Source organism: Lipotes vexillifer, unplaced genomic scaffold (assembly GCF_000442215.2).
Source record: "Lipotes vexillifer unplaced genomic scaffold, Lipotes_vexillifer_v1.1 scaffold668, whole genome shotgun sequence".
In the NCBI taxonomy this organism is placed as follows: domain Eukaryota; kingdom Metazoa; phylum Chordata; class Mammalia; order Artiodactyla; family Lipotidae; genus Lipotes; species Lipotes vexillifer.
In genome coordinates, this window is record NW_006785319.1 from 3038280 (window position 1) to 3065628 (window position 27349).

The 27349-nt window shown below is 39.4% G+C and overlaps 1 protein-coding gene across 1 annotated transcript; it reads left to right on the forward strand.

Annotated features, from left to right (window-relative positions):
• The first annotated feature begins 1436 nt into the window (after positions 1-1436).
• LOC103077196 (kynurenine/alpha-aminoadipate aminotransferase, mitochondrial) lies at positions 1437-26666 on the forward strand. Its single transcript, XM_007457385.1, has 14 exons — positions 1437-1507; positions 1763-1770; positions 2067-2241; positions 3438-3570; positions 6778-6852; positions 12150-12359; positions 12925-12990; positions 14212-14294; positions 14735-14831; positions 16093-16133; positions 16400-16464; positions 17766-17872; positions 25595-25696; positions 26625-26666. The coding sequence occupies exons 1-14, from the start codon at positions 1437-1439 to the stop codon at positions 26664-26666; spliced, it is 1275 nt and encodes a 424-aa protein (XP_007457447.1).
• The last annotated feature ends 683 nt before the right edge of the window (positions 26667-27349 follow it).

The window sequence follows — 27349 nt, forward strand, 5'->3', positions numbered from 1 at the left end:
ATTTCTCTGGCAATCAACTATCTCTTCAGTTTTCAGCTTCTGATTGTCAGGTAAGCTGTCCCCAACTTAGCCCTTGCCTACCCTTTCCCACCACTGTGGACATTCTCTGCCTGCATTTTCTAAGCACAACCCTCAGGTCCCCTGCGTTCCAGTAGCTGCCTTGATGGGCCACTTCTCTGCCTCCCTACCTGACCTAAATCATCACCACCTCATAATGAATCAGCACCTTCAGCCTCTCACCTGTCCAGCTCCAGCAGCCAAGTAGAAAATTCAGCAAACCCATGAAGCTTGAGAGCCTGCATCTTATGATGAGCTGGCCTGAAATCTCTTTAGTTTTGACTCCTTTAGTTTTATTGCTATTGATTGGAAATATGGGTGGATATTAGTTCCGTACTTAAAAAAAAAGTCTCTATGTAATAAATATTATAAGCAGCATAGACCTGAGAACACCAAAGACCTTTCACAAACAGGTTCCTACAACCAAAGGGAAGAAATTTAAGTTTGTGTATCTAAGGTATCTAAGTATCCAAGGGAACCACACTAATGGGGTGGGAGAGGAATCCTGAATCTCCAGTAACATCAACATCTCCACTTTTATTTAATAATTAACTATGGTTTATAATTTAGAGGTTAGTTAGAGCTTCTTGAGCTAATTTCTAGAAAAATGCAGAGGCAACACTTCTTTAAATAGGTAACCTCACAAAGACCCTTAATTGCCTACATGAATGAACTAAGGACATAATCTGCCTTAAAAGTTGCCAGTTTCTCTAGCAAAAACCATTAGGAAACTGAGTCCTTAGTTTTGCTAAGAACGTTGTTACTAGTCATAATAATAGCTAACAGTAACTGAAGGCTTTTGTAAGATCAGGTCACTGTGCTGAGGAGTGTCTGAGATTCCCTGATTTCATCCTGCCCACAGCCCTGTGAGCAAACTGATGCCCAGAAAGATTAAGTACCTTGTGCAAAACACCCAGTGGTAAATCATTAAATGCGGCCTCCCGCACTGCCTGCGCCAACAAAGAGAGCAGGCTGCAGGCGCGGGGTCAGGTCCCCAGCAGGACAGGCGGTCACGGGCGGGACGGGCTAGAGGCATGAGGGAGGGGGCGGGATGCAGGGGCGTGGCGGGGGCCGGGTGGAGGGGCCGGGGGGGGCGTGGCAGGGGCGGGGCCGGGATGGGGCGGGGCACGCATCCTAACCTGCCCGTGGACTCCGCCGGTCCTGCTACGCGCCAGGCCGGATCCTAACCGGGCTCTCGCGCAGCCACCAGCCGGGCCTTCGGCGGCCTCTCCTGGCTCCGCGCGCCAGACCAGACGCGGGGGACGGCAGAGGTGGCCTTTCCAGGGCAGGGATTAGGGGGCAGGATTGACGCGGATCCTTGGTTTTCCCAGGCTTCAACCACCTAAGGCGGGGCTTGCCGCGCCGCTTGGAATCCGAGAATGAATTACACGCGGTTCATCACGGCTGCGAGCGCGGCCAGAAAGCCTTCTGCCATTCGAGTCATGAGTGAGTCCGGGCCCTGCTCTCCCACTGGAGGCGGCGGTCCCCGCAGAGCTGCTCGGGGCGGCCTGAGCCCGGCTCTGCGCAGACCTGGCACAGAAGGCGCGCTGGAACGGGCACGAGGGCGGGCCATCAGCAGTAGAGAGAGGGCAGGCCGCTGTGGACACGTCCTGCTTAGGCTCCAGAGGGCTCTTCCGGGCACAGGAGTCGGGGTTCGGCTCAGCGTGCGGGCGCGTGCGGAGTGGGGAGGGCGGGTTCGCCGGAGAGAGAGGGGTGCGCGCGGAGCCGGGCACGGACGGGCCGAGTGGAAGCCCGTTTTCTGTTACTGTGACCCTTGGCTTGTCTGCCTGATCACTCCGCCTTCTTAGATGCACGTGTCTGTTCCTTAGTTCCTCCACCGGTGAGGTCGGTCCCCAAAAAAAGGCATCTTCTAGGTTTCTTTCGGACCAGCATTCTATCACTAGAAATCGTTACACTTTAAAGTTTTACTGACTTTAACGCAGCATGCTGAACCAGCTCTGTTTAGGAAGGGCTTCACTGAAAGTGTTTCTTCTCCTTATTTGTTGTAGCTGAGATATTGGGCAGGTCATCGAAATCGAAATCTGTCCTCTCCCTGGCGACCGGAGCACCAAACCCCAACACGTTCCCTTTCAAGTCTGCGGTTATCACCACAGACAACGGAGAGACCATCCAATTTGATGAAGAGATGATGAAGAGAGCACCGCAGTATTCTCAGAGTGCTGGGTACTGATCAGTAGATAACGTAACCTTGTTGGTTCATTTCCATGAGCAATATTCTACAGCCCGCTGATAGAGTGACGTGTGCGTTTTTTAACTGGGTATTCAGCAGTGAGGAAGGTTTGGGGAAGAGTTTTAGAAGAAAAAATAATTGCAGCAATGATACTGAATGCCTAAGGCGCCAGGGACTGCTTCTCAACCTTATATGACTAGGGGAGGGAGAGGTTTTTGGAAGGTGGTTCCATTTGAGCTGAGACTGGGAAAAGAAAAAACAAGAATATAGCTATGTAAAGAAGCAGGGTAGGAGAAAGGAGGAAATGGATGACCCAGGAAGCAGCCAGTTTAGGTCCTGGGGAAATTTTTTTTTTTTTTTTTTTTTTTTTTTTGTGGTACGCAGGCCTCTCACTGTCGTGGCCTCTCCCGTTGCGGAGCACAGGCTCTGGACGCGCAGGCTGAGAGGCCATGGCTCACGGGCCCAGCCGCTCCGCGGCACGTGGGATCTTCCCAGACCGGGGTACGAACCCGTGTCCCCTGCATTGGCAGGCGGACTCTCAACCACTGTGCCACCAGGGAAGCGCCTGGGGAAATTTTTTAATGATTATGTTCCCTTTCTAAACAGGCAGCTATGTAAGCATGTTGCCCTCAGTTCAGATGTGTTTAATTTCATAAAGGCAACTGGAACACATATTCTAAGGCTTTCCTTAGCTGGTCTTCTTCCAGTGATAAAGGGTAACTTGCAGAGCGTCTATGAATTACACTTTATTAAAGGCTGTTTGCTCTGTGATTGAAGAATAATGCATGTTGGGTGCATAAAAATTGTATTGTATATAATGTATACCTAGGCTTTTCTTTCCATGATGCAAAGAACTTACTGAACCTGCACTTCTAGGTATCCTACAGAAATCACCCTAAGGGAAACAAAAAATTAATTACGCAGTGAGTGCTCTAATGTAAAAGAAAAAGTACAGGCTTTGGAATAAGAAAGCTCTTTTAATCACCAACTGATTAACTTTATGTGGATTTCTTAATCTCTAAGTCTGTTGCCTTGTCTTTTAAGTAAAGATATTAGTATTGGCAAACAGCATTTGAGGACCTTTAAATTGAATGTATAAAGTGCCTGGTATAAAGCCACCATTTAGTGCCTGTCTACTATTATTACGATTTTCACTACTGTCAATTTTTAAATGCATTTTATACTTTAGCCTCCCAGAGCTGTTATCCTGGCTAAAACAGTTACAAGTAAAATTGCATAATCCTCCCACCATCCATTATCCACCCAGCCAAGGACAAATGGACATGTGTGTCACATGTGGCAGCCAAGAAGGTCTCTGTAAGGTAAGACTGGAAGGAAAGGCACCCGCGGGAAGAATCAAATACTATGCTCACCCATACAGCCATCTCTCCCTTACCACAGAGCATCATGTTTTGTGGCCTACGAAGTCTTCCTTGTCTTCACCTAGAATCATAAACAGAGCATAAAGACATTCACCAACCTGATTTCTCTTTCTTTTTTTCACATCTTTATTGGAGTATAATTGCTTTACAATGTTGTGTTAGTTTCTGCTGTACAACAGTCAGTCAGCCATATGCATACATACATCCCCATATCCCCTCCCTCCCACCCTCCCTATCCCACCCCTCTAGGTGGTCACAAAGCATCCAGTTGATCTCCCTGTGCTATGCAGCAGCTTCCTACTAGCTATTTATTTTACATTTGGTAGTGTGTATATGTCCATAACACTTTCTCACTTCATCCCAGCTTCCCCTTCCCCACTCTGGGTCTTCAAGTCTGTTCTCTACATCTGCATCTTTATTCCTGCCCTGCCACTAGGTTCATCAATACCGTTTTTTTTAGATTCCATATATATGCATTAGCATACAGTATTTATTTTTCTCTTTCTGACTTATTTCACTCTGTATGACAGTCTCTAGGTCCACCCACCTCACTACAAATAACTCAGTTTTGTTCCTCTTTATGGCTGAGTAATATTCCATTGTATATCTGTGCCACATCTTCTTTATCCATTCCTCTGTCGATGGACATTTAGGTTGCTTCCATATTCTGGCTATTGTAAACAGTGCTGCAATGAACATTGTGGTACATGTTCCTTTTTGAATTACAGATTTCTCAGGATATATTCCCAGTAGTGGGATTGCTGGGTCGTATGGTAGTTCTATTTTTAGTTTTTTAAGGAACCTCCATTCTGTTCTCCATAGTGGCTGCATCAATTTACATTCCCACCAACAGGGCAAGAGGGTTCCCTTTTCTCCACACCCTCTCCAACATTTATTGTTTGTAGATTTTTTGATGATGGCCATTCTGAATGGTGTGAGGTGATACCTCATTGTGGTTTTGATTTGCATTTCTCTAACGATTAGTGACCTTGAGCATCTCTTCATGTGCTTCTTGTCCATCTGTATGTGTTCTTTGGAAAAATGTCTATTTGGTCTTCTGCCCATTTTTGGATTGTTTGTTTTTTTGATATTGAGCTGCATGAGCTGCCTGTATACTTTGGAGATTAATCCTTTGTCAGTTGCTTCATTTGCAACCTGATTTCTCTTAAACAGAGATCCCATCATCATTGACCCGGAGCTCTGAGTCATTAGGACAAGATTCCGGTTCAGGAAGAACTCAACCCCTACCTGCAGCTTAGTGAGCGCTGCTTACTTTCATCTGACTCGGAGAGTCAGGCTAAATTTCAGTTTTGCTTGTGGCTATAACATTTCAGTGTATGACTTTTAAATTCTTTGAGGGTGTATCCTGATACTCCTGAGATGAAACGTCATTCCTTTGTGTGTCTGCTGGTGTTATCATCTGTGCCGGCTGCCTCTTGTACCCTGACTCCCTCTTGGCTGTGCTTCTCCATGTCTACGTATATGTCTGTGTCTGTGGCTGACTTCTCCTCTGGGTTACTTTCTCTCTCTCCTTCTCTCTCTCTCTCTCTCTCTGCCTCTCTCCTGGGTTCCAGGAACTCCACTGAGGTAACCACCACTGGGGGGGTCCCCGGATAAAGAGACTGCATATATGGTTCTCAGTTTCATCTATTTTTTTCTTTTCTTTTTCATCAATAATTAGTCCTGGATAAGGAGGCTCTACATTCAGTCCTCACATCTAGATGAAAGTCTGACTCTTGTTTATCTCAAACCAGAGTAGCTTTCTTGCTCTTCTTTCTTATGTAAATGTGAAAGCTATAATCTGGTTAGTTTTAATGAATTTCAATTAAATTATTTTTACAGAATAAGGTATTAAAGTAATAAGACTTTATAATTTTCCTCCCCCTTTTTGGACTGAATTAGGGAAAATAAAAGGATTAGCTGCTGTTTGATTCTTTTTCTTGAAGAGAAACATTTGTGATGCTCCAGACTAGTAGGACAAAAAAGTTCTTTTCAGTGAAATTCTTTTCTTTGGAAGGGACATTATGTACCTTTTTTTCCCCAGAAAGATGCACAAGAAAGTTTCTTCTTTGTCTGTTGCAACATCAGTCATATCAAAGAGGAAGAGAGCATAGATGGCCAAATGCATCAGTAACTCACTGGCTTATAGCCATGCTTGTTCCAGAGGCCTCCTGGAAATCCGGTTTAATATTTCTCCCACTTTGTTCTCCAGGATGGATATTATTTTAGGTGTCCGTGTCTCAGATGATAAACAGCCCTCCCTCCTCATTTAGGATATTTGACTTTCTCATGTCCCCTAATTGACAGGGGAAATGTATGTGATGAGGTTTCCATCTGATCCATGGATAATACACAAGCCACCCAGTGATTTGTTTGGTCCTAGGAGGTCCTGTAAATCCTGAATCAATTAGAAACTTGTCAGAGGATGATACTGTCATAAAATGCCAAAAGCTCATAAGGAAAAGTAAATGGAATATCCTAGACCAAATCAGGAAACAAAAGTCAAATCTTCCGTCCCAATGTATAACGGCCGTGCTGTTTGTCAAGAGCTCTAGGTTGTTAAAATAATAGGGAGGAGAGGCTTGACCTGGGGATTGTGAAACGTCACAGGGCATGAAAGAATGGTTCTGTGACTCGTATAAGATTTAGTCAGAATGGTGGACTAGTACCTCCATGAGGGTAAAAACCATGCCTTTAGGCTCATCATTTATCTACATCCTTTACACAGGCCTGGCTTATAGCAAATATTTTAAAATTTTTTCAGAAAAGGAATAAAAGGAATAAATAAATTTTAGGAGCCAAAGCACTTATTTTTTTTTTCCAGCCTAGAACGGAGGTTTGCAAACTGTGGCTTGAGAGCCAAGCCAGTCCTTGTCTGATTCTGGAAATAGAGTTTTATTGGAACTCAGCCACAGCATTGGCTGACTTTTGTCTACAGCTTTCTCACCTTGAGGCAGAGATGAGTAGTTGCAGTGGAGACACCAGGGCTCACAACATACGTCCCATCTGGCATTTACAGAAAACTTGCCAACTCCTTCTCTAGAATCCTAGTGAGCCCAAACTAAAAAAAAAAAAAAGCGGGGGGGAGGGGTATTTTCTAAAACTGGAAACCAAACTAACCAAGCTAACCTATGCTTCTTTTGTTAGGTATTTGAAATGATCGTTAATCCTGGAGATAATATCCTCGTAAATGAACCTATTTATTCAGGAACAATTCATGCTGTGAGTACACATTTCTACAAAAGGCAACTCTCTTGCTGATAACAAAATAGAAACCACTGCTCCTTGAGAATTCTCTGTCCACTGAAACATAAAATAGCATCTTTCTTCTTAAACAGGAGAATCATTAATATACGCAAAATATGTGAAATGTACCCTGTGCGTTATACGTTTCTCCTTACAAAGTCTAAACGTAGAGGTGCTAAAATTGGGTCATGCAAAATCATGTCCAGCTTTGTTAATATTCTACCTGAAACGTGACTTAATTTACAAAGACATGTTTTCACTACCACCTATATGACCACATGCGTAAGGATGGCCATATGTCAGTGTAGGCTAACTGTACAGTAACATGGTATGATCAGGACTTTCCTCTCCAGTGTTAATTAACGGGACTCTAATATCCAGAATGAGGAATTGGATCACCTGCTCTGCTGTGCCCTGGTCAGAACACACCACTGTGGGGGGCACAATACTTTTGGGTTGATGTGAATACAGGCTGGAGCACAGTCGGAGAAAAGCGACCAGCGTGAACAAAGAAATGGAAATAATACCATAGGCTGAATTGTTTTAGGAACTATGCTCTTTTCTGCAGAAAGAGAAGACTCCACGGGGGCATGAGAATTGTCCTCAAGTACATTAAAGCTAGCCATGTGACAGAGGAGTTAGATTTGTCTGTGCCTGTCCTCAGGTTCATAGAACTTGAACCAAAGAGTGGAAACTACAGGGAAACAGTTTCAACTCAATGTAACAACAGTCCAACCATCAGCCTTACCAGCTCTCTGAGGAGTAAAGCACTGCCCATCACTGCAGGGGCTCAGAGTAACTCTCAATGGCCACCTGACATGAATGCTAGCAAAGTAATTCTAGCTTAGAGTAGGGGATTTAATGAGATGACCCTTATGCTCTACTGAATCTAACTTCATGGATTATCTTTTTTTTTTAATTTAATATTATCTTGGTGAAAAATGAATATACAGAGAAAGCAATTAGCTAGTCTTGATGAAAGGCATACTTCCTCAACACTCCCAAGTAGGGGTAAAAATATATTATAAACACTGCTTTTCTAATAAACAATCTGAAAAGGAAATTAAGAAAATTACATTTGTAATAGCATCCAATAGAATAAAATACCTGGGAATAAACCTAACAAAATGGGTGAAAGACTTCCACATTAATAACTAAAAAACATTGCTGAAAGAAATTAAAGAAGATGCCAATAAACCAAAAGGCATCACCTTCTCCTGGGTTGGAAGACTTAATACTGTTCAGGTGTTAATACTACCACAGCAATTTACAGATTCCATGCAATCCCTATCAAAATTCCAATAGCCTTTTTTGCAGAAATAGAAAAGCCAATCCTCAAGTTCATTTGGGATTGGAAAGGGTCCAAATAGGCAAACCAATCTTGAAAAAGTGCAAAGTTAGAAGATCCTCGGTTCCCAATTTCAAAACCAACTGGCTTAATCTGCAGTAATCAAAACCAGCTGCTACTGGCATTAAGGCTAGATACATATCCCAATGGGATAGAATTGAGAGTTCAGAAATAAACCATACAGCTGTGACCAACTGATTTTGACAAGGGTACCAAAACCATTCAACAGGAAAAAAAAAAAGTCTCTTCAACAAATTTGGCTGGGATAACTGTATTTCCACGTGCAAAAGAAAGAAACTGGACCCTCACCTCATGCCATATAAAAATTTAACTCAAAATGGATCAAACATTTAAATTAAGAGCTAAAACTATAAACTCTTAGATGAAAACATAAGGCAAATCTTCTTGACCTTGGATTTGGCACTATTCTTAGATATAACAACAAAAATACAATCAACAACAAAAATATAGATAAATTGGACTTCATCAAAAATTAAACTCTTTTGAGCGTCAAAGGACATTATGAAGAAAGTGAAAAAACAGCCTACAGAGTGGGAGAAAATACATGCAAATCATATATATGGTAAGAGTTCAATATCCAGAGTATATAGACCTCCTACAACTAAAAAACAAAAGACAAAGAAATTAATTTAAAAATAGACAAAGGGGGTTTCCCTGGTGGCGCAGTGGTTGAGAGTCCGCCTGCCGATGCAGGGGACACGGGTTCGTGCCCCGGTCCGGGAAGATCCCACATGCCGCGGAGCGGCTGGGCCCGTGAGCCATGGCCGCTGAGCCTGCGCGTCCGGATCCTGTGCTCCGCAACGGGAGAGGCCACAACAGTGAGAGGCCCGCGTACCACAAAAAAAATAATAATAATAAAAATTATTATTTTTATTAATAATAAAATAAAATAAAAAGGACTTGGATAGACATTTCTCCAAAGAAGATATATAAATGGCCAATAAGTACATGAAAAGATGCTCAACATCACTAGTCATTAGAGAAATGAAAGTCAAAACCATAGGAGATATTACTTCACACATACTAGGATGGCTATTATTTTTTTAATGGAATATAGCAAGTAATGGTGAATATGTAGAGAATCTGGAACCACAGTACATTGCTAGTGGAAATGTAAAGTGGTGCAGCCCCTGTGGAAAACAGCTTATCAGTGCCTTAAAAAATTAAACATAGAATTACTGTGGACACACAAATTCCACTCCTAGTATGTACCCAAAAAGATTTGAAAACTGGGGCTCAAACAGAAACATAAACGTTCATAGCAGCATTATTCACAATAGCCAAAACATGGAGCAGCCCAAGTGTACATCAATGCATGAATAAAATGTGGTCCATCCACACAATGGAATATTATTCAGCCAGAAGAAGGAAGGAAGTTCTGACACCTGCTACAACATGGATAAACCTTGAAAGCAGTATGCCAAGTGAAAGAAGCCAGACACAAAAGGACACGTATTGTATGATTCCACTTGTACAAAATATCTGAAATAGGCAAACTCATAAAGACAGAAAGTTGCTTAGTGGTTACCAGGGGCTGAGGGAGGGGGAAGTGGGGAGTTATTGCTTAATGATACAGGGGGTCTGTTTGGAGTGATGAAAAGATTTTGGAAATTAATAGTGACGATGGATGCACACATTGTGAATGTAATTAATGCCACTGAGTCACACACTTTAAAATGGCAAATTTTGTTATTTACATATTTTGCTGTAATTTAAAAAACTAAAATAAAGTAATTACCTTTTCTTAGTGACTGGGTACTAATTGTTAATTATTTTCCTAAACTCCTAAGACGTAAGATTATACAATGCCTATAAATATAAAATTTTTGTCTATGTAAACAGCACACATACACACACGTTTTCACACACCCAAACAGAGACCACTGCCAGGCTGTGAGGGAATATGCCGACGGTTCATGTGTGTTTATCTCATGGTCCAATATTGACTTCTTTTATTCATGTTTATGTGATTTCTAAGTCTAAGACCTTTTAAATTTACCATAAGTGGGGTCTGGATTATTCTCAGTGCATAATTCTACATTTGGCTGCTAAGAAAATTGTTTGCTTATCCTTTGAAAATATTTTTTCTGAGAACCTCACTCAGTTATTGCTATTTTTTTTAATTTTTATTGAAATATATTGTACTTGATTTACAATGTTGTGTTCATTTCAGATGTACACCAGACTGATTCAGTTATACATGTATAACTTTCAGATTCTTTTCCATTATAGGTTATTACAAGATACTGAGTATAGTTCCCTGTGCTATACAATACGTTCTTGTTGGTTACCTATTTTATGTATAGTAATGTGTATATGTTAATCCCTAACTCCTAATTTATCCCTCCACTCCTCTTTCTCCCTTTGTAGCCATAAGTTTGTTTTCGATGTCTGTGTGTGTCTATTTGTTTTGTAAATAGGTTCATTTGTATCATTTTATCAGATTCCATATATAGGCAATATTATATGATATTTGTATTTCTCCATCTGACTTACTTCACTTACTATGATAATCTCTAGATCCATGCATGTTGCAGAAAATGGCATTATTTCAATCTTTTTATGGCTGAGTAATATTCCATTGTGTATATGTGTGTGTGTGTGTGTGTGTGTGTGTGTATGTATATACACACATACATATACATACCACATCTTTATCCATTCCTCTGTCAATGGACACTTAGGCTGCTTCCATGTCTTGGCTATTGTAAATAATGCTGCAATGAACATTGGGGTGCATGTGTCTTTTAAAGTATGGTTTTCTCCAGATATATGACCAGAAAGGGGACTGCTGGATCATAAGGTGAACCTCCATACTGTTCTCCATAGTGGCTGTATCAATTTACATTCCCACCAACAGTGCAGGAGAGTTCCCTTTCCTCCACACCCTCTCCAGCATTTATTATTTGTAGACTTTTTGATGATGGCCATTCTGACAGGTGTGAGGTGGTACATCATTGCAGTTTTCATTTGCATTTCTCTAATGATTAGTAACACTGAGCATCTTTTCACGTGCCTGTTGGCCATCTGCACATCTTCTTTGGAGAAATGTCTATTTAGATCTTCTGCCCAATTTTGGACTGGGTTGTTTGTTTGTTTTTTTCGATATTGAGCTCTATGAGCTGTCTGTATATTTTGGAAATTAATCCCTTGTCAGTTCCATTGTTTGCAAATAGCTTCTCCATTCTGTAGGCTGTCTTTCCATTCCTTGATGATTTCCTTTGCTTGTTACTTATTGAGTTCCGATTTTTTTCTTTATGTTCGTCCACAAACATAAAACATAAAAACACAAACCATTCATAAAACAATGTCTATAAACAAGGCCACTACTTGTGGCTTCAGCCTTTGCAATCGGTACAGTATAGTATCCACATGCCTTGGTAAGCCACTGCCCTGACGCTCCTTGGTGCCCCAGCACCACCCTGGCTCCCCTGGTCCCTCTCCTAAGGCCAACCTGAACACCCCATAGTACAGAGCCAATGCTGGCATGGTAGGGGGCCTCCAGGACCCCATTCCAGCCTGCTCTGTATCTGATGTGCCCATGCTACACCACCTGTCCAATATTTTGAATATCACCTCTGCTTATAACTATTTTATGTATTAGCACCATAGATGCTTTATAAGATTAATTTACTTTGTCAAAAAACATTCCTTAATAAACACCTATTTTGTGAACCAGTTCCAACCATAGTTATAAAGATAATGCACTGTGGGCGTAGAGCTGAGTGCAGGTTTGTGTTTAAGGGTATAAATGGTAACAGGTTTGTGTTTAAGGGTATAAATGGTAACAGGTTTGTGTTTAAGGGTATAAATGGTAACATTCTCCTTAGGGGAAGAACCAGTGACACTGATATTTTGTATCAAGTCTGAGTCTCCGGCTTTCTTTTCTCTTTGTACTGGACAGCTGCAACCCCTGGGCTGCAACATGATTAATGTTTCCAGTGATGAGCACGGGATTATTCCACACTCCCTCAGAGAAATACTTTCCAAATGGAAACCAGAAGATTCAAAGAACCCCGAGAAAAACACCCCCAAATTTCTTTATACTGTCCCAAATGGCAACAACCCTGCTGGGAACTCATTAACAACTAACCGCAAAAAGGAAATCTATGAGGTATTTTCAAAGAATGTGCTATGTGGCTGTGTTCTTGTTTTGTTCTGACCCTTTAGAAGAGTGCTCTGCAAGTTCCTTCTCATTACCCCTTGCTCTCAAGGAAAATGATTTTTAATAAAAGGAAGTCATCTATGCCAGGGTCGCCATGAATTTAAATTCAAGAGACTATTACACTCTTGTTGACTATGAGATTTTTCTTTCCCTTTGATATTTTCATTGAGAGAAATGTTATTCTTGGTGTGATGTTAAACTCTATGAGGTTATTTAATAATTGGCCCCAAGTTTGATTTTCATTATTTTATGTTTGTATTTTCAACCTGTCCCTTCCCTTTCCTACTTCTTGTCATTTCAGGTTACAAAGAAATTCCTTTAAAATAGGAGGCAGGCTCCTTTTGTAAAGTCTCCTCTAGGTAGCTGAACATGATGCCTAAGATTTTCACTATAAACACTGTTCTAAAATCACATATTAAGCTACACAGAAACGAGTACAAAGAACTATGATTCCAAGTGATTTTCATCTTCGAGCGCTCTGAAGAAATAAACATGCTCCTTTAACCTTTTTTAGCTCGCAAGAAAATACGACTTCCTCATCATAGAAGACGATCCTTACTATTTTATGCAGTTCAACAGGGTAAGTGCAGTGTCAACTCAGCCCACAATCGGTAGACAAGTGGCCGTAAGTTACTGTGCTGATGTGAGTTTAGCCGGGCTGCCGAGTATTTTCATCTCTGCTATTGCTCTTTACCTTTAGAATAGCGGCTGGCTCCCCGTGCCAGGCACGTAGAGGGTCGAGTGAGTCACGGGTGAGGGTCGTCTGGACTCCAAATCCGGGTCGTGGCTCCTTAGACATCGTGCCAGGGTTAGGGAGTAGGTGTCTCCTTGGGTGTCAACCTCAGTCTCTCGGGGGTGGCTGACGGGCGGAGGACTTGGGAGGCGTGTCCAGGCGGAAAGAGAACGGCCGCGCTCGGTCCTGAGGCGGCGGTGGGCAGAGGAGGCGCGTTCCGAGCATCAGGCTGCCCGCTCGCCATCCCTGTCACTTAGGGTCAGGGACTTTCCTGCAGAATCATGGGCTTTTAGATCCTTTCCCACTACATATGTACACCTCTGTCCACGAGCATGGTTTCCTAGGAGACAACGGTAGTGGTACAGACTCCCAGTGCCCAATTCCGCAAAATCCAACACAGTATTTGCTCTCAGGGCTGCACATTACAAACACGTGCACTCAGTCCCCACTCTATTTCTACGGAGAAGAAACAGAACTCTTGGCTTTTTATCTAGTTTGCCTGGATACCATGTCTGCCTGCCGCGCACCTTCAACACGACCACGGCCCCCTTTCTTGTTGGCATTTACGTCTGAAGTAAACATGGACGTTTCAGCATTGCAGACCGACTGCACTGCTCGTCCTCACTTGCACCTTTGCTGTGTTTCTAGTTGGTCTAAGGCTCAGCATCTCTTCCTAAACAGCCCTGAATGCTGACGGCCCTCTTCGTTTCGGTCTTTTCCAAACTAGTTTTTCTTGAATCCTTCCTCGAAATCTGTTCATCCTGGATCTCAAGCCTTGGGACAAGGAGGTCTTGTGTGCGGTTCCTCTAAACTCACGGGAGTGGCATCGTGAGCAAGTGCGAGGACGTGTGTGTGTGTTTGGCAGAAAAGCCGGGGAGATCGGCAGATACGAATAGAAGAACGTGCATCTCTGGTTCTTACTCCATTTCAAAGGGCTGAGATGAAGACAAGAAAAAGGATGTTTGTCCTACTGTTCTCCAAATCCATTCCTCCCCACTCTCTGCACAAAGTAGGGATACGGTCTCTAACAGACTTCCCAAACCAACAGTATTTTTCTTCCATTTCAAGCCCTGGGCACCGACTTTTCTCTCCATGGACGTTGATGGGCGTGTCATCCGAGCTGACTCTTTTTCCAAAGTCCTGTCCTCTGGGTAAGGCCCTGGCCGTGCCTTCAGGCTGCATCTAAAGGTGACAGAGGCTGCACCTCAGCATCTTTTACTGCAAACAGTTCTCATTTAAGATACTTGTATTCCCGTTTGATTTTATCTATTCATAAGAGGCTTTTCTACCAATCCTTCCAAGTGGTCAAAGATACTTGGCCACTAAATTTATAGCTGTAGGGGGACTGGTCAGGTTTTTGGTTGCATATATGAAAGAGCACATTGAGAAATACCTGGTCAGATATGCATTCTATTTTAACTGTACAATTTAATTTAAATGTGTATTTTAAATAAGAAGTTGTTTTATTAGAATGTGTTAACTGTCTAGGTCCATTTGTCCCCAGGTCACAACTTTCTTCCCCATGAAATCAGTAACAAGGTATTCATTGTTAAAGCAGGGTTAGTATTGTGCCTTTTCTCTCTTTGTGCAGGTTGCAAATAGGGTTTATAACTGGTCCAAAGCCCTTGATCGAGAGAATTGTTTTACACACAGAAGTTTCAACAATGCACACCAGCACTTTCACCCAGGTAGGAATTTTTTGAATCAGATCCTAAAATAAAACAGATGTTGGCAAATATGACTGCGGGTCGGTGGCAGAGAGAGAAATCACTGATTGCAACTCTAGTTCCGCATGGACTGAATTAGGAGACCACGCACAGCAGATGTTTGCTCTAAAAGGCAAAAGAGATTTGAATGGACCTATGCTGTTTCACAGTGTATACCAAAGAGATTTGAATGGACCTACGCTGTTTCACAGTGTAGACCAAACTCCTTGAGGGTCAGAGATCTTATTCAGCTGTGTCCTGGCATCTAGCCCAGGAATCCCATAAAAACTGCGTTGGACTCCACAGGGCGGAAGAGTTTTGATGAAGTAACACACTGTTAGCTTCGTTGTCCTGGAATCTGAGAGCAAGGGTTCAAACCCGTGTGGTGGCCCGATGTCTGCCTTCACTGCCCATGTGCTAAGCTCCCTACAGACACCAGCTGGAATGTATTTTAACTAAAATACAGTAAAATTATTTTTGGAGAATGTATAAATTTCTTTACAAGCTTTGAGAAATTACTGGACCCATCCCTAAGGCAACCTTGAGAATCATACCTTAATGACAGAACTGCTACCTAAGAATGCAAAAGGGGTAGTTTATGTAGAATGGACATTTCTTTGACATTATACATTCCACAAAGTGCAGATATCCCATGTTTTATCAAGTTGGGGGCTTTTTCTATATTTTCTGTATCTGTTATCAACCAAATTCCACTATCCATTTAGAACATTTAGGACTTTCATTCTGGATACAAAAATCTCTAAATATATTGTATAACTTCATATATAGACTGTATGTGTTTTATATTTAGAGAGGCCATCTAGGGCGGCAGTTATTGGGTGGATCTGGGGCTGGACAGTCTGACCTAAGTCCAGGCTCTGTGATGAGCAGTGACTGCAGGAAAGTTCATTTCACCTTGTGCCTCATTCTCTTTATCAGTAGAGTGGAAATAATGACCTGCCTAATAAGGGTATTACAAAGATCAACTTAGCTGAAATATATTCATATGGTACAGCAGTTTCCAGCACACAGCAAGGACCATATAAATATTTGTTATTTTTACTATTATTGTTGTCATTGTTATTAATCAACGTTGTTATAAGTCGCTGACCCTATAAGGCTTCGTGCAGGTTGTTGCATCTTCTTAGGGTCGTTTGCACATAATCAAGAGTGATTTGATGCTATGTTTGGCAAAAAAACACATTTTAGAGGATGAACCTTATAACTGTCTCATCCCTTTTAGCTCCTGGGGAGAATAGGGCTTCCTGGCTCCCGCAGACACAGGTGCTGTATTTAGGTTCCATACTTTACATAGACATGGACTTCACTCTGTTAATTTTCACTTTTGAATTATTCCAAAATAATGAAAAGCCCACATGGTAAAAATGTTTACCATCAGACAGGTCAAATAAATACGCTCTATTTCCTCATCAAGAATTCAACATTTTCATCAATATAGAAAATAGATTCTTATAGAATGGACTCCAGGGCCTTTTAGTGTCTGCAATCAATGTAGCAAACACATCCTTTTCATTGTTTTCTTCTTCTAGGATTATTGATTTCTATAGAAAGCAGAGGGATGCATTATTGGCAGCTGCAGACAAGTGGTTAAGTGGTGAGTGGAACTTACATCGTGTCCTGGGATGAACAGTAGCCCTTATATGAGTGAGTGATACACACCACAGAGTATTGTTAATAACCCTGGGGAAGGAAACAGGGTCCAGGAGTATTCTTGTCAAGAAAATGTTACCCTATGAATGATCTCAGAAGTAAGAGCACAAACCCTGGCACAATTCTACGCATTTCTACTATACCTGACTGCTGCAAAGTAACTGTGGTTCGAAGAAAAACGACCAATTAGTCTAACAATCAACCAGCAATAACCTACTTAAAGTTAAATAATATCTGTACTCAAAAGCTTTTCAAAATTTTGCTCCATATAGAAGAGGAATTGTGAAATCAACAACATACTCCTTCTCTGACTCCATAAAGACAAAATAGTACAATCTAAGTCAGGTTTCTCATTACAGACAATTTGCCTTTTAATCATTAACCTCATTTATCTAATATTTTCTATTGCTGATTGGATTTCAAAATGGTTTAGATTTAATTTTCTATTAAGGAAGAAAGTAAAATGAATTGCATGGCTTTAATTACACCACTAAAAATGCCTTTGGCAAGAATAATAGTAAATACAAAGTATTCACTTCTTATTTCCCTCATATCTTGTTCCCTATGTAGTCCTGGTAAAAATAGAATTACTATCTTTTTGATAAGAGTACTATTCTACCATTTCCTATAGTGAAGTTGAAAAAAAGGCTTTAATCAACATCAAGGTTTTTTTTTAAAAGGTAATAATCAAAATCAAAATAATTATTCTTTCTTCTTGGTTTCTCTATCCTTATGTTCAATGAAGCATAAAGCCTACAAATGACCAGAATTTCTTAATTTTATGTACTCCTTTCATAATTAATTACATTCTGATAAAAACTTCAATTCATTAGACTTATGAACAATTACATAAATGATAGGATTTATTGAAACACTAGAAGCCTCTAGAAAGAGTTGAGGAATCCACTCCTAAAACTGAAAGAGCTGTGTTTGGCTTAGGGGCAGTGCTAAGGAAGGAAGGTGGGCATGGCACTGGATGTCCCGCACTGCCCAGAGACCCACTAAAATAATAAATAAACACACAAGTCTCCTCTCTCCCTTTCAAACCCTGCCCTTACTTTTTAAAATAAAACTCAGAGCATCAATTTTCAGGACTCATAAAACTATAGTTTTTAAAATGCTATCCCTGAAGGAACTTTTTTGGAAATACTAGTTTATAGTTACTGCAATTTGTCATTTCAGCGATATAGTTGACATCATCAAAAATGGTCTCGGGAAATATTTCTTCTCTTCTTTTGTTTGTAGGTTTGGCAGAATGGCATGTTCCTACTGCTGGAATGTTTTTATGGGTTAAAATTAAGGGCCTTCATGATGTAAGAAAACTGATTGAAGAGAAAGCCTTTAAGAAAGAGGTAAAACAGGAAGAAAAGCTACATTTTTTCTGTAAAGTAATATCTTAATAAAATGGCAAGAGAGGGCTTCCCTGGTGGCGTAGTGGTTGAGAGTCCACCTGCTGATGCAGGGGACACGGGTTCGTGCCCTGGTCCGGGAAGATCCCACATGCCGTGCAGCGGCTGGGCCCGTGAGCCATGGCCGCTGAGCCTGCGCGTCCGGAGCCTGTGCTCCGCAACGGGAGAGGCCACAACAGTGAGAGGCCCGCGTACCGCAAAAAAAAAAAAAAAAAAAAAAAAAATGCCAAGAGATATCTATCGTTGCCCACCAACCCAAGGCATAATGTTTGCCTATCAGATACATTATCTCCTTACTAAGTACATAATAGATTTTGGGTGACAGAAATAGTCTCCTCGTCTAAACCAGGGGAAATACAGTCATTCAGCTCAGCCACTGATTAGCTAAGTGGCTAAGAGCACACACTCTCTGCAGTCACGTCCTTGGGTGTGAATCCCAGCTCCAGCCCTGCCCTTATATGTGGCATTGGGTAAAATGCAGATAATAAGAACCTCTCCCTCTTAGAGTTGCTATGATGATGAAAGCAATAAATATGGATAAAGTACTTAGACTAATATGTGACTTTGGGTAAAATGCAGATAATAAGAACCTTTCCCTCTTAGGGTTGCTATGATGATGAAAGCAATAAATATGGATAAAGTACTGGCACATAGTAAATGCTTAATAAGTATTAGCCAGTAACATTTTAAAAAAATTTTTATTGGAGTATAGTTGATTTACAATGTTGTTAGTTTCAGGTGTACAGCAAAGTGATTCAGTTATACATATACATCTATCCACTTTTTTTTAGATTCTTTTCCCATATAGGCCATTACAGAGTATTGAGTAGAGTTCCCTGTGCTATATAGTAGGGCCTTATTAGTTATCTGTCTTATATATAGTAGTTGTATATATCAGTCCCAAACTCCCAATTTAACCCTCCTCCCCTTAACCACTGGTAACTATAAGCCATTAGTATTAAAATAAAAGGATTTTTTTCCTGATTAGGAAAGTAAAGCATACTCATGGTAACATGATTCTTCATGAAAGCATAATGAAAAATTTTAAAATAGCTCATAATTTTACCACCCAGATTTTATGACCATTTGTGAAATATTTTCTTGAACAGCTTGTATATATCTAGTAGTTTGCCTATGAAATTATTTTTTTATGAAAGTATAATGCTTTACAATATTACATTAGTTTCAGGTGTACAACATAGTGATTCAATATTTTTAACAATTAGACTCCTTAAAGTTATTATAAAAAATTGGTCATATTCCCTGTGCTGTACAATATGTCATTGTATCTTCTTTATTTTATACATAATAGTTTGTACCTCTTAATCCTCTACCCCTATCGTGCCCTTCCCCCTTCCCTCTTCCCACTGGTAAGCACCAGTTTGTCTCTATTATGTGTGTCTCTTTCTTTTTGTTGTATTTATTCGTTTTATTTTTTTACATTCTGCATGTAAGTGCATATTTGTCTTTCTCTGACTTATTTCACTAAGCATAATACCCTCCAAGTCCATCCATGTTGTCACAAATGGCATTATTTCATTCATTTTATAACTTTGTGTATCACATCACTATATATATATATATATATATATATATATATATATATATATATATATATATATATATATATATCTCACATATTCTTTATCCATTCATCTGCTGATGGGCCCTTAGGTTGTTTCCATATCTTGGCAATTATAAATAATGCTGAAATGAACACTGGGGTGCATGTATCGTTTTTAATTAGTGTTTTCATTTTCTTTGGACATATACCCACAAGTGGAATTTCTGGGTCATATGGTAGTTCTGTTTTTCGTCTTTTGAGGAAGCTGCATACTATTTTCCATAATGCTTCACCAATTTACATTCCCACCAACAGTTTACAAGTGTTCTCTTTTCTCTGCATCCTCACCAGCATTTGTTATTTGTTGTCCATTTGATGGTTGCTATTTTGATAAGTGTGACGTGATATCTCATTGTGGTTTTGATTTGCATTGATGATTAATGGTTAATGATTGGCATTAACCTGATGATTAATGATGTTGAGCATCTTTTCATGTGCTTTTTAGCCATCTGTATGTCTTCTCTGGAAAAATGTACATTCAGGTCTCGTGCCCATTTTTTAATCGGGTGGTTTGTTTGTTTGATATGGCTGTGCAATTATTTTACAGGATTAAAATTACACAGAAAAGTTTATATCCTGCTTTTTTCACTTAAAATTAGCCCGCAAGGATTTCTAGGTTTTTTTCTCCTTTTATACTTAAATCATTTCTACTTAGACTTCATTCAGAGGCACTAATTAAGCTGAGACATCTAAATATGCTTCTGTGTAGCTTTCCAATTTACCAAACCAATCAACCGTTCTCCATTAATTAATTCCTTTATCATGTTCGTCACTCTTTTGTAAACACCAAGATCTGTTTCTAGTATCACTTTTGTCTTGAGGCAGTGAGTACAGAGAACAGATCATGTTGTTGTTGGCAAACTCCTATGCTAGAGCATAAGAGACAGTCTAGAGGTCAGAGCTGGGAACTGGCTGCCTGGACCCGAGAGCCAATCCACTGCCCTGGGAAAGTCACTCATTCTCTGTAATCATCGTACTTGACCGCAGGACTCATGCTTTATGAATTGTTTTAATGTTAATAACAGCACATAGAAAGTGCTTAATAAATACTTAAATGACAACTCATATAAGTACATTTTAGTACAATTAATCAATTTTATTACATTTTCTTTGCTTTGTTATCACTGCCATTATTATTCACAATATTTGATAAATGGCTATTTGATTGTATCCCTGAGCTAGGAGATAAGGATACAGGCTTCATATTTTATTATAGTTTTTTCAGTTCCTTTTCTTTATTCCATATACCCTGTTGCATAGACCTTCAGCTTTTCTAAATAATCTCTAACTTTAACACCACTCTCTTAACCCAGATTTTGGTCACCTTGCAAGATTATTACCACTCCCTCCTTCTCTACAGAAACTTGCTTCTGGCACATCCCTAAACTGTTCCCCAATATTGGTAGAAATGACAGTTTTCATTTCATTGCTAATCAGGAAAAAAAAAAAAAAAAAACCTCATCTTCGGCCTTGAAATTTTCTCCCCAGAATGCCCCCAAATCATTTCATTCCCAGCTCACCTAACTTCAACAACCAGGGGCCAGATTTACACCATGAAAAAACAAGCAGTTTCTTAAAGTTCTGAATGTCATGATTTTACTAGACAACAATCTCAAAGACTTAACACAACCCGGCTTAGTTCTGACTCACGCACAGTTTTCAAAGATGTGGTCTACAGGCTCCTCTGCTCCTGCCGTGAGTCAGAGACCCAGGTTCCTCCCACCTTCTTGCTCTGAGTTTTTCAACACACGGATCCATGATGACCGCAGCATTGAGAGGGCATGGTGGGTCACACAGGGAGACGTTCAGGGCCAGGCCGAGAAGCAGCACCACAACGTCCCCTCTCCTGGCTGGGATTCAATCACGCAGCCACAGGCATCTAGAAAGAGGCTGGGGACAGTGTGTTTTCATGCGCAGGAAGCAGAAGACACATGCTCTGGGGCAGCGAGCTGTTGCCCACAGAAGTCACCAAGAAGAGCAGGTGTCCCACCGTTTTGACACCATTACCTATCATCTTTACTCCTTACATCTTTACTCTATGTATTAAGTGTTTCCACCTCTTTGAGTGACCAATTTTCTTTGCATCTCGGGGACACTACACTCTGTATCTTCTCCCTGACAGACTCTTCCCCTACTTTTTGCTTGGCCTATGCCTACTTATCTTTCAACTCCAGGCTGAAAGGTCACCCCCAAATTTGATAACTCTAAAAGGGTATTTAACACTGATTGATTTGCAGATGTTGAAAAATCCTTGCATCCCTGGGATAAATCCCACTTGATCATGGTGTATGATCTTTTTGATGTGTTATTGGATTCGGTTTGCTAGTATTTTGTTAAGGATCTTTGCATCTATGTTCATTAGTTATACTGGCCTGTACTTTTCTTTTCTTGTGGCGTCTTTGTCTGATTTTGGTAGTAGGGTGATAGTGGCCTCATAGAATGAGTTTGGAAGTGTCCCTTTCTCTGCAATTTTTTGGAATAGTTTCAGAAGGATAGGAGTTAGCTCTTCTCTAAATGTTTGATAGAATTTACCTGTGAAGCCATCTGGTCCTGGACTTTTGCTTGTTGGGAGTTTTTAACTCACTGGTTCAATTTCAGTGCTGATAACTGCTCTGTTCACATTTTCTCTTTCTTCCTGCTTCAGGTTTGGGAGGTTGTACCTTTCTCAGAATTTGGCCATTTCTTCTAGGTTGTCCATTTTATTAGTATATACTTGCTTGTAGTAGTCCCTTCTGGTCCTTTATATGTCTGTGGTGTTGGTTGTAACTTCTTTTCATTTCTGATTTTACTGAGTTGGGCCATCTCCCTTTTTTTCTTGATGAGTCTGCCTCAAGGTTTATCAATTTTGTTTATCTTTCCCAAGAACCAGCTTTTAGTTTCATTGATCTTTTCTACTGTCTTCTTAGTCTCTATTTAATTTATTTCTGCTCTGATCTTTATGATTTCTTTCCTTCTACTAACTATGGGTTTGGTTTGTTCTTCTTTCTCTAGTTGCTTTAGGTGTAAGGTTAGGCTGTTTATCTGGGATTTTTGTTGTTTCCTGAGGTATGATTGTATTGATATAAACTTCCCTCTTGGAACTGCTTTTGCTGCATCCCATAGGTTTTAGATACTTGTGTTTTCATTTTCATTTATCTCTAGGTATTTTTGATTTTCTCTTTAATTTCTTCAGTGATCCATTGGTTGTTTAGTAGCATATTGTTTAGCCTCCACATGTTTGTGTTTTTTGAGTTTTTTTCAATATCCACAAATCAATCCGTGTGATATACCACATTGACAAATTGAAGAATAAAAACCATATGATCATTTCAATAGAGGCAAGAAAAGCTTCTGATAAAATGCAACATTCATTTATGATAAAAAACTCTCCAGAAAGTGGGTATAGAGGGAACACACCTTAACATAATAAAGGCTGTATATGAAAAACCCACAGCTAACATCATACTCAATGGTGAAAATCTGAAAGGATTTCTTCTAAGGTGAGGAACAAGACAAGGATGCCCCACTCGCCACTTTTATTCAACAAAGTTTTGGAAGACCTAGACACAGCAATCAGAGAAGAAAAAGAAATAGAAGGAATCAAAAGTGGAAAAGAAGAAGTAAAACTGTCACTGTTTGCAGATGATGCTATACATAGAGAATCCTAAAGATGCTACCAGAAAACTACTAGAGCTCATCAATGAATTTGGTAAAGTTGCATGATACAAAATAAATACACAGAAATTTGTTGCATTTCTATACACTAACAACAAAAGAGCAGAAAGAGAAATTAAGGAAAAAATCCCATTTACCATCACATCTAAAAGAATAAAATACCTAGGAATAAACCTACCTAAAAAGGCAGAAGACCTGTACTTGGAAAACTGTAAGATGCTGATGAAAGAAATTGAAGACAACCAAACAGATGGAAAGATATAGCATGTTCTTGGATTGGAAGAATCAATATTGTCAAAATGACCTTACTATCCAAGGCCAACTACAGGTTCAATGCAATCCCTGTATCAAATTACCAGTGGCATTTTTCACAGAACTAAAATAATTTTAACATGTGTATGGAAACACAAAAGACCCCTAATAGCCAAAGCAATCTTGAGAAAGAAGAATGGATCTGGACGAGTCACATTCCCTGACTTCACACTATACTACAAAGCTGCAGTAATCAAAACAGTAAGGTACTGGAACAAAAACAGAAATATAGACCACTGGAACAGGAGAGAAAGCCCAGAAATAAACCCATGCAACTATGGCAAATTAATCTACAACAAAGGAAGCAAGAAAATACAGTGGAGAAAAGACAGTCTCTTCAGTAAGTGTTGCTGGGAGAACTGGACAGTTTCATGTAAAAGAATGAAATTAGAACATTCTCTAACATCATAAACAAAAATAAATTGAAAATGGCTTACAGACCTAAATGTAAGACTGGAAAATACAAAACTACAGCAAAACAGGAAGAACACTCTTTGACATAAATCACAGCAATATCTTTTTCATTCTGTCTCCTAGATTAATGGAAATAAAAACAAAAATAAATAAATGGGACCTACTTAAAAGCTTTTGCACAGCAAAGGAAAGCATAAGAAAACAAAAAGGCGACCTACAGAATGGGAACAAATATTTGCAAATGATGCGATTGACAAGAGATTAATTTCCAAAGTATACAAACAGCTCATACAGCGCAATATCAAAAAAACAAACAACCCAATCCAAGATTGGGCAGAAGACCTAAAAAGACATTTCTCCAAAGAATACATACAGATGGCCAACAGGCACATGAAAAGATGCTCAATATCACTAATTATTAGAGAAATGCAAATCGAAACTACAATGAGGTATCACCTCACACTGGTCAGAATGCCCATCATCAAAATGTCTACAATTAATAAAGGATGGAGAGGGTGTGGAGAAAACAGGACCCTCCTACACTGCTGGTGGGAATGTACAATGGTGCAGCCACCATGGAGAAAAGTATGGAGGTTCATAAGGAAACTAAAAGTAGAGTTACCATATGATCCAGTTATCCCACTCCTGGGAATATATATGGAGAAAAGTATAATTCAAAAAAATACATGCACCCCAATGTTCACTGCAGCACTATTTACAATAGACAGGACATGGAAGCAACTTAAATGTCCATCAACAGAGGAACAGATAAAGAAGATGTGGTACATATATACAATGGAATATTACTCAGCCAGAATTACTCAGAATGAAATAATGCCATTTGCAGCAGCATGGATCAACCTAGAGATGATCATACTAAGTAAGTCAGACAGAGAAAGACAGATATCATATGATATCACTTACGTGGAATCTAAAAAAATGATACAAATGAATTTATTTACAAAATGGAAATAGACCCACAAACATAGAAAGCAAACTTATGGTTACCAAACGGGAAAGTGGGGAAGGGATAAATTAGGAGTTTGGGATTAACATGCATACACTATTATGTATAAAATAGCTAACCAACAAGGACCTACTATATAGCACAGGGAACTATACTCAGTATTTTATAATAACCTATAAGGAAAAAGAATATGAAAAAGGATAGATCGATAGATATACATATACATATACACATATGTATAACTGAATCACTATGCTGTATACCTGAAACTAACACAGCATTGTAAATCACCTACAGTTTAACTTAAAAAAATGAAATATTTTTAAAAATGATATTTCATTGGATTTATTTTACTTTTCTAGTTATGTTAAACATTTATCCGTGTTTATTACCATTTCTATTTCTTGAATAAGCTGTCCTTGTCCATTTTAAGGTTCTTCCTCTGTTTCTGTGCATTCTTTATAATATATGGAGAAAAGGTAAAATTGCTGTATTTATTGTAAACACTGGTTTCTATGCTTTTAGTTTTATTGTACGACATGAAGTAATTTTATATAAATTGATTTTTCTCTTGTGATTTCTTTCATTGCTTTTTAAGTTTAAAAGTCATCCTCCACTTGGAGATTAGATTCACCTATATTTTCTTTTAGTTTTCTTTAATGGTACATCACCTGTTTTCCATAAACTCTCTTAGATATTCATGCTTCCTGGATATCATTTCTACCTTGATAGTTCAGCTCCTTGCCCCTACTTCAGAGCATCCTTCTCTTTAGCTTCTCCAGAGCAGATGGACATGGTGAGTACAATATTCTCTTTAGAGTAAAAGTAGATATCCATTTATTTTTTGTGTTCCTTCTGTGAGTTACAATATTATTTGATAGCTTCTTGGGTTTCTGCAAAATGGGTATTAGTTGGAAAGTCACAAACTACCATTCAGAGAAGTTGCCAGGCTTCTATAGACAAATGACGTGACCAAATTGGAGTTGAATTTTATTGGTTTCATGAATACATGTCAGACCTGCTCAACAGTGTTGGCAAATTATCAACACGTTAAAAAGAGAACCTCTTTCACTCCTTCATAGAATTAACATGAGCCATAGTAAAAATTCATGAAGCCATCCGTCTCTATCTCTGGTGGAAGGGTCAAATAGAATAATATTAATGATTAGAGTTAAGTAATTGCTTAATCACAAAGTCCAGCTTTAACCAGGATTACAGGAAACCAAGAAGCAAGTTCTTAAGAACTGTGTGTCGGGAACCCACAAAAGCGCCATAAACTGAAGAGTCCAGGAAGTGTAAGAAGAGTGTATACTTATCCTTGGAGATGGGTTGTCTCCGGGTGTGTTCTTGATTGACTTGCTTTCTCATGTCATTAAATATGCTTTTCATAAGTTATATACGCGTAGAACTGGACAACAGAAACTCTACAGAAGGCATGTGCAGGTGAGAGAGTATATGAAAAAAATAATTCGTGTTCTGGGAGAAGATGATGATCTTGAGGGAATAAGGATTTGAAAACTTTCCTGGGCCTCTGATATGCTTCCATCTACGTATATTAGTGGACACGACGGCCTCTGACCCAGATAAAACTGGTTAATCCTGACTTTTTACTGTCTGATCTCAACCTAAGATGGATACTCTTTGTTTAAATTTTCTCAAGTTATGACAGACATTTCCTAAACAGCATCCTAATTTTATTAATTCTTCTCTCTGTTCGCTTTTAGGCCTTCCAGGGATTAGCCCAACTTATAAAGGAATCTTTATGAAGAAATAGAACTCTTCATAGCACTCAGTTTTCAGATAAATTATTTCTATGTTTTAGCAGGAAGAAATGATTGTTGGTGTTACACTTACAGATTGGGTTTCACCAAACATGTCCTATCTGTAGTAATTTAACTAGACAACTTTTAAAGTGCCCTTGAACCCATCAGAGTGCCAAAATTTATTTATAATCCACCTATACATGTTGATAAATTTTCAACCCCCCAAAAGTATTTTTATCCTGGATTTTATTGTAAAGATTTTTGTAGTTGCTTTATCATTTCCCATAAATTTTCTTTGAAAATAACATTTTTACAGTAAATTATTTGTAAGCAAACAATCATGTTCAAAATGGTATGTAATGTGAACTTTTCCTATTTTGAAGAAAATGTAATGAGAGCTTTTTGCAAAAATTGTTAGTATTTGACCATTATACATAATTTTTAGTAAGAGTATCACAGATATTATGTTATGGCATAGAAATCCATTTAAAATAAAATTCTGAATCTAAACATACATAAAGGTGTGCCTATTAATTCTAAGTGAGGAGGGGAGATTAAGGACTGAGAAAAATGTACTACGTTGTATTTTTATGAAACTACACAACTTTCAAAAATGCATTCTTATCAGTTATGTAATTTCAATCTACTAGACTCATTTGAGGTACTTAGGATATACTTTTAATGAT